Source organism: Solanum tuberosum, unplaced genomic scaffold (genome assembly GCF_000226075.1).
Source record: "Solanum tuberosum cultivar DM 1-3 516 R44 unplaced genomic scaffold, SolTub_3.0 scf00017, whole genome shotgun sequence".
NCBI classification, from domain to species: Eukaryota; Viridiplantae; Streptophyta; class Magnoliopsida; order Solanales; family Solanaceae; genus Solanum; species Solanum tuberosum.
The window spans coordinates 2,880,818-2,892,877 of record NW_006238943.1 but is presented as its reverse complement, the minus strand read 5'-3'; the positions used below and the strand labels follow the sequence as shown (position 1 = coordinate 2,892,877).

The 12,060-nt window shown below is 39.2% G+C and overlaps 4 protein-coding genes across 6 annotated transcripts in view; 2 read left to right on the top strand and 2 right to left on the bottom strand.

Annotated features, from left to right (window-relative positions):
- The window catches only part of LOC107057965 (glucan endo-1,3-beta-glucosidase-like), a 2,522-nt gene extending 975 nt beyond the window's left edge, over positions 1-1,547 (top strand). Inside the window, exon 2 of the mRNA XM_015303149.1 lies at positions 1,016-1,547. Within this exon, the coding sequence (XP_015158635.1) occupies positions 1,042-1,494 (453 nt within the window). The 5' untranslated portion in view covers positions 1,016-1,041 and the 3' untranslated portion in view covers positions 1,495-1,547. The remainder of the gene's footprint in view (positions 1-1,015) is intronic.
- Positions 274-1,031, top strand: LOC102594049 (glucan endo-1,3-beta-glucosidase 11-like). Its single transcript, XM_015303443.1, has 2 exons — positions 274-923; positions 1,016-1,031. The coding sequence occupies exons 1-2, from the start codon at positions 274-276 to the stop codon at positions 1,029-1,031; spliced, it is 666 nt and encodes a 221-aa protein (XP_015158929.1).
- Positions 1,548-2,031: 484 nt separating the features above from the next.
- LOC102593729 (ubiquitin-like-specific protease 1D) lies at positions 2,032-11,045 on the bottom strand. 3 transcript variants are annotated; one of them, XM_015303134.1, is made up of 9 exons: positions 10,816-11,045; positions 4,857-4,886; positions 4,636-4,728; positions 3,652-4,540; positions 3,394-3,561; positions 3,175-3,306; positions 3,007-3,088; positions 2,765-2,878; positions 2,032-2,454 (listed from the first exon to the last, which is right to left on the bottom strand). In XM_015303134.1, the coding sequence occupies exons 3-9, from the start codon at positions 4,655-4,657 to the stop codon at positions 2,326-2,328; spliced, it is 1,536 nt and encodes a 511-aa protein (XP_015158620.1). In that variant the 5' UTR covers positions 4,658-4,728; positions 4,857-4,886; positions 10,816-11,045; the 3' UTR covers positions 2,032-2,325. The 3 variants fall into 3 exon arrangements, with proteins under 3 accessions (XP_015158620.1, XP_006340363.2, XP_015158618.1); XM_006340301.2 differs by having other exon boundaries at positions 4,636-4,886; XM_015303132.1 differs by lacking the exon at positions 10,816-11,045 and adding an exon at positions 5,091-5,294 and having other exon boundaries at positions 4,636-4,886.
- A 717-nt stretch (positions 11,046-11,762) lies between these two features.
- The window catches only part of LOC102596823 (zinc finger protein ZAT9-like), a 6,944-nt gene continuing 6,646 nt past the window's right edge, over positions 11,763-12,060 (bottom strand). Inside the window, exon 3 of the mRNA XM_015303438.1 lies at positions 11,763-11,851. Within this exon, the coding sequence (XP_015158924.1) occupies positions 11,763-11,851 (89 nt within the window). The remainder of the gene's footprint in view (positions 11,852-12,060) is intronic.

The following is a 12,060-nucleotide window of genomic DNA, read 5'->3' as shown; positions in this document are numbered from 1 at the left end:
AATAATGACGTGGCCGAATTATAATTGGCCACGTGTAAAAAATGGTTTTGTAAAACCACCGTTAAAAAATAATGGCATGAATGAACCTTTTCTTAAACGGTAATGGCATAGATGAGCCAAACTTTTAACGGATGGCATAAATGAGCCTTTTCTGAAAGTTCGATGGCATATTTGAGCCTTTTCCCTTAATAAAATAATTAAAGACGGACGTATATAAGAATAGAAAAATCTAAAAAAGAAGTTAGTTAGTTAGTTCAAGGCAGTGTTATTTTCATGATGCTTCCCTCGAGAACTGCGCTTTTCTCTCTCTTCATTCTCTCTCTCTTAACCGGAATCCTCCCTTCCACCGCCGTGCCAGACACCGGCGGCACTACTACCATCGGCTTCACCTACTCCGCCGCCGTGGACAACTCTCCACCGCCTGAGCATGTCGTTACAGCACTTCAATCTCTCAATATCCCCGCCGTACGCCTCCTTAATCCGAGTCCAACTTTAATCCGAGCATTTTCCTACTCCAATATCTCCCTGCTACTCACCGTCCCAAATTACCTCGTCGGAGCCTTCGCTGCCAATCGCTCAGCTGCTACTCTTTGGGTTTATAACAATGTACTTCCGTTTCATCCTCGTGCTCGGATTTCACTCATTTCAGTTGGTTCCGACGTTATCTCTTCCACCGGCGGTCCCGGAATTTCCGATCCTACCACTGCCTTAGTCCCTGCTATGCAAAACTTACACCACGCGCTTATTGATTTGGGAATCCGTACTGTTTCAGTTTCTACTACTTTCTCCTTCATCAACGTGATTACAACGGCGTTTCCTCCGTCTTCAGCTGAGTTCCAAGAGCCTGTTAACTCGCTTGTTATCAGACCAGTACTTGAGTTTTTGGAGGAAACGAATTCATCTCTGTTAATGAATGTGTATCCGTACAATGTGTATCGACTCCATGGAGAGATTCCGATTAGTTTCGCTTTGTTCCAGGAAGGTCCATTTAACTTCCGTGATGATGTTGTTACAGGTGTTCGGTATCATAATCTGTTTGATATGATGGTTGATGCTGTAATTGCTGCAATGGCGGTTTCAGGCTACGAGAATGTTCCCCTGATTTTGACGGAAACAGGGTGGCCAAGTAATGATGAGCACATGAATGCAGAGGAGAGTCAGATGTACGCTGAGAAATACTTACAAGGACTGATTTCACATTTGAAATCTGGTCTTGGAACTCCACTCAGGAAGGAAGGTGCTGCTCAGGCTTACATTTACCAGTTGTTTGACGACGGGCCTGAATCGAATTCGAAGAAGAACAACTTGAGCTCTGATGGTGGTGAAACAGTGCATCAGTACTGGGGAGTGATGTACCACAACATGACCATGAAGTACAACATCAAATTTGACAATGCTCATCAAATTTCCACAATGCTTGGTTTACTCGTTCCCTCAATCTATTTTCTATGGCTTCTTTACCATTTCTTCTTCTGTCTGTTTGGTCTGGATTGATGATTGACTAGTACTAGAGAAATCTTCATGTTAATACTAATTCATTGCCTGGAGGGTAACTTTGCCTGAACCAGATCTCTGGTTCTTGCTTAAACTCCAAATTAGTCTACTGATGATTGCAAGCACAATAAAAAATAGCATGTGTGATACCTAGATATTTCTGTTGCTGTTGATTGAATTTCTGTTGTAGTATTACAAGAAAGCATACAAACAATGTAGTTGTTGTATTCTTAGTCTATCTGTTGCTGTTGGCTTAATTTCTTCTTCTGATATGATCACTATTGATCCCACCATGATTACTGATTCATGCTTCCATGTTTATTGAAGAAGATTGCAAAATACTTGCAAGAGCTTTGATCTAGTGGTAATTAGAACCGTGCACGCGTGATGTGTGAGTTAGATACACATGGTTCTAATCTTATCTTAAATGAAAGTAACTTATTATGTTGATAATATTAGTTGAGGGTAAACTATGAAGATTCATATAGTCAAAGTTTAACTTGTTTCGAATTGAGGCATAACTATAGTCGGAAAAAATTAAATATCCAAATGAGACATAGTTACATGTCCTTTCAATTGTATCTGTTATTTTAAATAAATAGTCTGGTGCACGAAGCATCCCGAGTTCATATAGGAATTGGTAAAGATCTAAAGGTGTGTAACATTGTCAGCCTACCATGATCTGATTCCACAGCTCAAATCTGTGACATATAGGTCACTCAAACAAGTTTGGACCTATAAGGTCACACAACGACGAAACCCATCGTTGTTCCGAGGCTCCCCTTGGAGTAGTATCATATATTTGTAAGAAAAACAATATAAATGCCCCTCTTAGTCTAAACATATAACATCATCTGAATCTGAGGAGTTTCCATCAGCAGATGATGAGTTCTTGTTCACAGTCTGCAGGTCTTGCCAAAAGCTTTCTAACTGGTCATGAGTAAACCAGTCTTCCTTCATCTATAAAACAGAAAAGATTATGAGGATTAGAGGATTTCTTGATATGAAGATTGTTGAAGAGCACGACCATATCGTCTAAAAGTTTAAACTGTTAAGAGAGGGGACACTTTTATTTATTCAATTGTGTCTTCAACGCGCCCCCCTCATGTGCTGGCTTGATTATTTTTTCAAGAGACAAGCACGTAGAAATACTTTTTGGGTGGCGATGAGACTCAAATTCAGGACCTTTGTCTGCTCGGATACCATGTTAAGTGTGTGAGAGAACACTTCTATTTATTTGATTATCTAAATAGTTTGACAAAGTACTCACAAAGTAAGGGTAGCCTTCTGAAATGCTAAAAGTTTCTGGAGCATTCTCTAGGAAACGGCTAATGTAGTACAAAACAAATATACCACAGTCGGTAGCATTTCTCTGTTGCGGTACCTGAAACGTTCAAGTCGTTCTAAATGAGAGACCATCGTATTGAATGTTACATCAAGTCGATAATTGCATAATGTGTTCAAACACACATAGTAAGTAACATCAGAATCAAGAGTGAAAAGTATTGTGACCTGAGGAACCAATAGTGGGATTTTCTTAATCAGCCGCTTGCTCTCTGGCCTCTCTTCATTGTTGAATATGCTGGAAACAAATCTACAAATCGAACAAAACAAAGCATAAACAGCAAAATAACTAGCAAAACCAAAATCATAAGGTAGGATGTTGGTCGAGGAAAATACTTTCTTATCTCAGGTGCAAATCGCGAGGAGTCTGCTATCTGCAACGAATCCAGCAACAACATACAGGGAGTTGTTGATTCTGACTCCAGACTTTCACCGAGATGGCAAAAGATCAAAAGACACCAATGACCCCTGATGAATGACATCTCAGTCAACAAAGCACAACCGCAAATGATATGTAACTTTGGCAAAGCCAGATAACAAATCAGAAACACATACCAGAGAACGATGGGAACAAAAACATATTTTTTCGAGAATATGTCTTTGTTCTTAATCCATCTCAACACCTTAGACTCATACTGTTTGTTTCTGTATGAGGAAAACCACATGGAGTCGAGGCATGCAAACAAATTTTTCTTATCCTCTGGTAGTTTCCTCCATATATTCCTACATTATCCCAAAAAGATATGTTCAAAACAGAAACTGGAAAACATATACCCAAATAGCATAATTTAGTACACAAAATCACAAACTTACTCCAGGTAACAGTCAAAGTTAATCGAGTTTAACTTTCCCTCTGATCTGGAGTTCCTTCGGAGGCGTTCTCCCTCTGATCTGGAGTTCCTTCTTTTTGGCAGTCCACGGAGGCGTTTTCCCTCTGATCTGGAGTTCCTGCTATTTGACAGTTCACGGAGCCGCTCTCCCTCTGATCTGTCGTTCCCCGTGCGTTCTCCCTCTGATTGGTCGTTCCCCATGTGTTCTCCCTCTGATATGTCGTTCCCCGCGTGTTCTCCCTCTGATATGTCATTCCCCGTGTGTTCTCCCTCTGATCTTTCGTTCCTTGATCTGGAGTTCCTGCTATTTGACAGTTCACGGAGCCGTTCTCCCTCTGATCTGTCGTTCCCCGTACGTTCTCCTTCTGATCTGCCGTTCCCCGTGCGTTCTCCCTCCGATCTGTCGTTCCCCATGCGTTCTCCCTCTGATATGTCATTCCCCGTGCGTTCTCCTTTTGATCTGTCGTTTCCCATGCATTCTCCATTTGATATGTCATTCCCCGTGCGTTCTCCCTCTGATCTGTCCTTCCGTCTATTTGACAGTCCACAGAGACTTTCTCCCTCTGATCTGTCATTCCTTCTATTTGACAGTTCACAGAGGCGGGAAGAACGATGTGGCTCAACAGCTGAATCAAGTGTAGAAGCTACTTGAGTGCGCTCTCCCTCTGATCTGTCATTCCTTCTATTTGACAGTTCACGGAGGCATTCTCCCTCTGATCTGTCATTCCTTCTATTTGACAGTTCACGGAGGCATTCTCCCTCTGATCTGTCATTCCTTCTATTTGACAGTTCACGGAGGCATTCTCCCTCTGATCTGTCATTCCTTCTATTTTCCAGTTCACGGAGGCGGGAAGAATGCCGTGGCTCCACAACTGAACCAAATAATCAGTCTATATAAGTAAATGTAAAAGAAAAGAGAAAACAACAGTAATTGGGATGATAAAAAAAGGAAGGAAAAGAATATAACCATTTCTGCTTCTTTTAGGCATCAATCCTGAATTGAGGGATGAAAAGGATATAGAAGTAGGACTTTGAAAAGATTCCTGTTCCCGTTGATTCTCTAACAGAAACAAAAGAACAATTTCGGAGAAGCGTTATCAAATCTTCTTGACTGGGAATAAAACTTAATGATAGAGATGACAAAGATGATCGCTGCAGATGATCTTCCTTATCAAAAGTTGTTAAAACCTTGGCTGAGAAATATAGTCCGGATTCAACCTGCCAAAAACCTTTCATTAATGCATATTTAACACAAACGAATTAATGATACGTATCATATTAAAGTGAAAATAAACAGGAAATGAAAATGTTTGTTCTGTAACCCTGCTAAATTCAGCAAAATTTTGAAGGTGAAGTCCAAAAATAGAAAGTAAGATCGCATAGTTTGCCAATTACCAAACATGATAGTGAATGTACACTCACTTGTTCCATGACAAAAAAGGATCGAAACTAAAACCACATTAATGAGCTGCTGCAGGACATTTTCAACTTAAGCAGTAAACACTAAACTGCTTGGATCAAATTACCCAAAAAGCTGTTTTTTCCACAATAGCCGGATTCAGATTAAAGAAAATAGTTGATTCAGCAAACCAGGTATAATTATCCAAACCAAACAGGGCCCTGGTATAACCATTGATTCAGCAGTTGAGCCACGGCGTTCTTCCCGCCTCCGTGAACTGGAAAATAGAAGGAATGACAGATCAGAGGGAGAATGCCTCCATGGACTGTCAAATAGTAGGAATGACAGATCAGAGGGAGAGCGCACTCAAGTAGCTTCTACACTTGATTAAGCTGTTGAGCCACATTCTTCCTGCCTCTGTGAACTGTCAAATAGAAGGAATGACAGATCAGAGGGATAAAGTCTCTGTGGACTGTCAAATAGACGGAATGACAGATCAGAGGGAGAATGCACGGGGAATGACATATCAAATGGAGAACGCATGGGAAATGACAGATCAAAGGGAGAACACACGGGGAATGACATATCAGAGGGAGAACGCATGGGGAACGACATATCGGAGGGAGAACGCACGAGGAACGGCAGATCAGAAGGAGAACACACGGGGAACGACAGATCAGAGGGAGAACGGCTCCGTGAACAGTCAAATACAGGAACTCCAGATCAAGGAATGAAAGATCAGAGGGAGAACACACGGGGAACGACATATCAGAGGGAGAACACACGGGGAACGACATATCAAAGGGAGAACGCACGGGAAGCGACCAATCAGAGGGAGAACGCACGGAGAACGACAGATCAGAGGGAGAACGCACGGGGAACAACAGATCAGAGGGAGAACACACGAGAAACGACAGATCAGAGGTTGAACGCACGGGGAACGACAGATCAGAGGGAAAACAGCTCCGAGAACTGTCAAATAGCAGGAACTCCAGATCAGAGGAAGAACGCCATGGACTCCATTTTGAATTCTTTTAGAATTTGGGGAAAATGTGGAAATAAATCTAAGATTCCTCTTTGATAGCAAAATGCATAGAGGATCTGTAAGGAAAGTGAAGGAAGATTATGGGTTTCGAATGGGTTACAGGCTATGTTGCTCGGACTCTTCCAAAATGTCGACGGGTGTGTGTCGGATCCTCCAAAAATAGTGTATTTTTGAAGGATCCGACACAAGTACGGCCTCATTTTTGGAGAGTGCGAGCAACTTAGGTTACAGGTAGGGGCGAATATATAGGCTAAAATATGGAGCATGTGAACCCGTGGTCTCTCCGTAAAAGTAGGTTTTTATGTATATACAACAACATTACTAGTGAAATCGCACAAGTGGGGTCTAGGAGGGTAGAGTGTACATAGACCTTTCCTCTATCTCGAGGCTATTTTCGGGAGACCCTCGACTTGAGAACAACAAATCAAAGTAGGTATAAAAGGAAGAAAAATAATAGTGAAGAAAACATATCAGGTAGTCAAAAGAACAACAACAACAACAACATAGTGCGATAACTGAAGCACAAAAAACACATATGATAAAGGAAATCAAAAGCAATACACTAAAAAAATAAGGCAATTACTACAACAAATGACACGCCACTACCCTCTATCCTTCTATCCTAATCCGTGACCTCCACACCCTCCTATCTTGGGTCATGTCCTCGATAAGTTGGAGTTGTGTCATATCCTATCCAATCACCTCTCTTCCCAATAGTTCTTCAGCCTATCACTACCTCTCCTCTTACCCACTACATCCAACCTCTCACACCTCCTCACTGGGGCCTCTGCGCTTCTCCTCATCACATGCCCAAACCATCTTAGTCTTGCTTTCCTCGTCTTGTCCACAATGGAGGCATCTCCCACCTTGTCTCGGAAATCCTCATTCCTCCTCATTTTTTATCCTATCGCTTCTAGTATGTCCACACATTCATCTCAATATTAATATTTCCGCAATCTACATCTTTTGAACATGGGAGTTTTTGACTGGCCAACATTTCCACAAAGGCACATCCATAATTTATTTATTTTTAAAAAAAAGGGGTAATCAAAATTATCTTCTTATGGATCCCTTCAAAACACCAGGAAAGGAGAAGTACACTCTTCAAGATTGTACCGCCAAAGTCCCCAAGGCATAGCTCAAGTGGCAAAAGGTGGAGGATTTGTGGCTTAAGTCGCAGGTTCAATCCCCACACCATGCAAAGCGAATCCCGGTATTTAAGTGGAGAAGGGTAGAGGGGCGGGCCCATTATCCATCGAGTTTAGAAGGTTGTGATTGGTTCAAAGGGCGGGTCACAGACGGATTTCTCAGTTATCAAAAAAAAAAAGGAAAAAAGACTGTACCGCTAAAATACTTGCGGAAAATACTATGAAGCCGAAGAGCGAGGTGTATTAACTTACATGAGCTAAGCCCAAAGGTAAACACATGAATATCATTCAACTTATCATAAACATAACATATGATTAGACACAAGGTAAATTTATGTTTATATGGAAGAGGTATCAAAAGCCACCAGCTTAGTGGATTCTTCCACGACAACTTAATATTTAACATAATTTATAAATTAAAAAAGGCATGTCTTGAGTGGCAACTTTTTGATAAGCATCTTTTTTGGGAAAGGAGTAGATACTATTTGATTTAGGACGAGTTTTGGGATACCAAAATGATACGGAAATTAAATGGTAGTAATTAACAGACATTTCAGTTACTAATGGAGATTATACAAAACTATTGGCACATCTTAAGAAGGTACGTGATTATGGAATGATAATAAATCACGTCATCCTAGTTAGAAACAGGATACTTATGGTATATCATATTGGCATCAAAATCAGATCAAGATCACAACCAACGAATAAATCTGCATGTCTAATTTTGAAAACTCTTCTATGTCTCAAGAGTATTTGCTTAGCAGAAAGCAATATTTGGAGTTCCACCTATTGATCTTCTGCAACCAGTAATTGGAGTTCCACCTATGATGCTACTTGCTTGATCAGTTATGGATCTTAGTTTGGAGCTTCTATTTCTTCTACTAGCTTTGATAATTTCCTGCATTTGATTCACAACTGAATCTATGACAGCTGCAAAGCAACAAACAACCCTTAATTCTATGGTATAACTAGAAAAGTCATGAGAATCACTAATATGTTTTAAGAATTTCAACAATTGGAGAACTTTACTTATTTTATGTTACTTGAAACTCTTATATTATGAACCCCCTTGCATGATGTTAAGCACCAACTCAACCAGGATTTTCCTTTCTTTTATCTTTGTATGCATTATTAAAGCCTGAATGCCCTCAGCGGTTTCTTTTTCAGCAAATTCTTCCTCATCGTCAATGAAATCAATCCAGAATAATTTCTTGCACTCTTGGCCCCGAGGGAATAGTTCGTCACAGTTGAGACAAAGTCCCTTAAACCGTATTTCATCCATTTCAGATCTGGTCAATTTCTACACAAATATAGTGGGTTGTTGAGGTGAGAAATCCGTTGTCTTTGATCGACCGACATCTAACTATTGCGAACAAAGGGGTTGTTCCTTGTGTTCATAAAGTTTGGAAATACTCATCACCATGGCCAAATTTGGAGGATTACGCAATTCTGCATCAATAGCTATGTAATCAGCAAGACTACTAATGTAAAGTTCATTTTTTTGCACTTGTGTAAGGGTACCAGCCGCGAAACCAATTGCTCAAACCTTTCTTCGTAATCTGCCATAGATCCAATTTGGCGTAGCCATTTCTCCCAACTTTTGACTTCTAACTGCTGGTCCAAAATGAAGGTTGCATCGACATTTGAACTCATCCCAAGAACATTGAGGCATATCTTTCTCTAATTGAAGAAACCAGATGCAATTCCTTCAAATGAAGGAAGCAAGACCAATTTTTTCTTCTTCTGGTACTTGCCAGTGTCGAAAGAAATGCTTGAACCTGTTTAGCCATCCCAGGGGGTCCTTGTGGCCACGAAATCGTGAAAAAATCCAACTATGTATATTTAGGAATCATGAAATTCCCAATAGTTTCTGATCCCGAACCTGCAGCCATAACCACTGCTTTGCCTTCCAACCTCAATTATGACTACCATTTTCAATTGCTTCAACATCTGCCTGAATTTGCTAAATCCTTCCTGAGTGCATCCAAGTGAGCACTTACGGCTTCTTGGCTTGCTAGATTAATTGTGCATTCTTCTTGGAACAAAGTCAACAATAGTATCAATTGTTGCTGGATTAGATCTCCCATAACTCCTATCTCTAATACCAAGTTGTTACGGTCCACTTGGACGTTGTTAACCGCCAATTCAATGAGTCTTTCCTCACTTTTATCTTCTCAAAATCACTACTAATTCAAATGTCCATCAATATCATAACATATTCTAGAAAACTAGTTTCACCTAATATTTTGCAACATAACAAACTTTTCCATGGCAAACGGAAGAAATTGGGGATGTAGTACAATTGGCTCTGCTGCTCTGGAGCTTTTAAGTGTTCAACTATTGCTCATAATCAAGAACTTAGTGGTTTGTGTTTGAGCCTAAGAGGGAATATCTTATCTGACTAAAGTTATAGCTCAAGAGTTGATTTGCATACATATTTACGTGACAAACTAATGCACACTACTACTTCCTCTTTGTGGAGTGTGGGCGTGTTTGCTGGGTCGGGCCCCTAATCCCTTTTGGAATCTGAACTTCTTACTAGCACTAACAAAGGGAGAAAACAATATAAGAAACTTCCAACATGTACAAGCCACAAATCAATCTAATGTAACCCAAACGTTTTCTTGTTCTCCCTTGATTCTTCATATTCATATGATGAAAAAAACTCGGATAACCATTTATACATTTACATACCTCGACTAATTCCATTGTACCTGCTATCTCCCATAAGCAGCTAACTCTGTTCACCAAGACTTGGACAGATGAAAAGAAATCGCCTAGTATATTTTTCTTTGAAACATTAACTAAAATCAAGAAGAATGATCAGTCTGAACTTATTCCAGCTATCACCAAAACCATTTTAATGATCTCCAAGATTCCTACTTACCCATAACCAAACAATAGATAGCAAAAATCACAGACCAAAGACAATAACAAAATGAACAGTTTTACAACAATACCATAATAAAAGCACCACGATACACTCACAAACAGGAGGCGGAACTAGAGGAACTCGAGGTGTTCATCTGAAACATTCACAAACATACAAGGGCAGAGCTAGGGGACGCAAGACGAACCCCATTCGCTAGAAAATTATAGTTGATATATACAAGATCAAGATTTAATGTACATATATAATAGATGTTGCATCCTCTTGGCTTCTTCTTCTTTTTCTTTCTTTTTTTACCCCTCCTAAGAGCTCCCACACTTTTTAGCTCCCTTCGCGACTCGAACTCACAACCTTAGGGTTGAGAGTGATGAGTGTTTATCATTCGAGCAACTTCCTCTTATCTCCTCTTGGCTTCTTCATGTGTAAAGATTCTTTACGAAAATCCTGACTCCACTTCAACTCACATAGAATTGAACAAATTTAACTCCACAAAGTTAACCAAATTAAACTCAAAGGTAACATGATCCATCACAAAGATTTCTATTCATAAACAAACAAACAAATAAAGTAAAATTTGAGCATTTTCAAAGATACCCAATTAGTAAAAGTACCAAAACAATCATTCAATTGCATAAACAAGCTAAAAACAAAAATAAAAAAACCTGATATAGGGGTTATGACATAGAGTTCCTTCTTCATCACCATTTTCTTCATCTTGTGTGCTTTAAGTTTTGATTTCCTCCCTTTAGAAAACCCCAAATTGAAAACTTTACACAATTTGAGACAACCCCAAAAAAAGATTGAACCTTTTTGAATCTTTTTTGGATTCTTTTGCTCTTGTACAGGTATGATCATCTTCATGTATATTTGTTTTTTCCTCTCACTGAAAACAAGAATTGAGATTCCAGTAATCCAGTATTTCTTCACTATGTATATGAAGTTGGGTTAAAAGACAATTTTGCCCCTTGAGGTTATGAAATAGTACAAAATTGTTTTTTTTTTGTTTTTTTTTGCAATTTTTTCGACTCGCTTGTATTGGGGTGTGATTAAATTTGAAGTTATGCATTCTTAGAAAGCGCGATTTAATATGATTTCTTTTATTCTCTGAAGACTCGCTTGTAGAGCTGTCAATATGGGCTAGCCCACCCCATCCGGGCTAACCCATACAGGCTTTGACATTTTACGGGTCAGGCCGGGCTAGCCCATTTTTGGTGTGGGCCAGAAAACGATCGGCCCAACCCACAAGTACGTGGGCTACAGGCTTGCCGGGCCAGCCCTACTTTTTTAAAATTATATATTTTTATAATTATTAAAATAAATTATAAATTATAATTTAAAAATATTATCATAAATATAGACAAAACAATATTACATGGTGTTAATGTTACTACTTGTTAATCAAATCCACAAATAAAATTATCTTTATAATATTTATTAAGGTTTTTCAAATAAAAGTATAAAATATCTAAAATAAAAATATTAACATAATTGTTTTGTCACATTTAAAAACACAAAAAAATGTGACAATATTCCAACGATAAAAAAGTTAAAAAATAAACTCCTTAAAAAAAATCATGAAACTTATGGCATATCTAACACATCATGAAATCTATGGCATATCCAACACATCATGATCATCTTCATCAAGCATATCTGAATCAGTTTGTGGCAAGGTTGTCTTAACATCTTTATTTTCATCTGCAATTTATATGCGGTTTCAATTAGTTAAATATTAAATAGATTTTGAGTTTGGACTCTCTTTAATTTTAAAATTATTTTTATTTGGCCCACGGGCCGGCCCTACCTATATTTCTCAAGCCCCACAAATCAGCAGGCTTATTCAGGCCGGGCTAAAAAACCCTTTTCTTAAATGGGCTCCAAAAATCTTAGCCCAGCCCTATTAAATC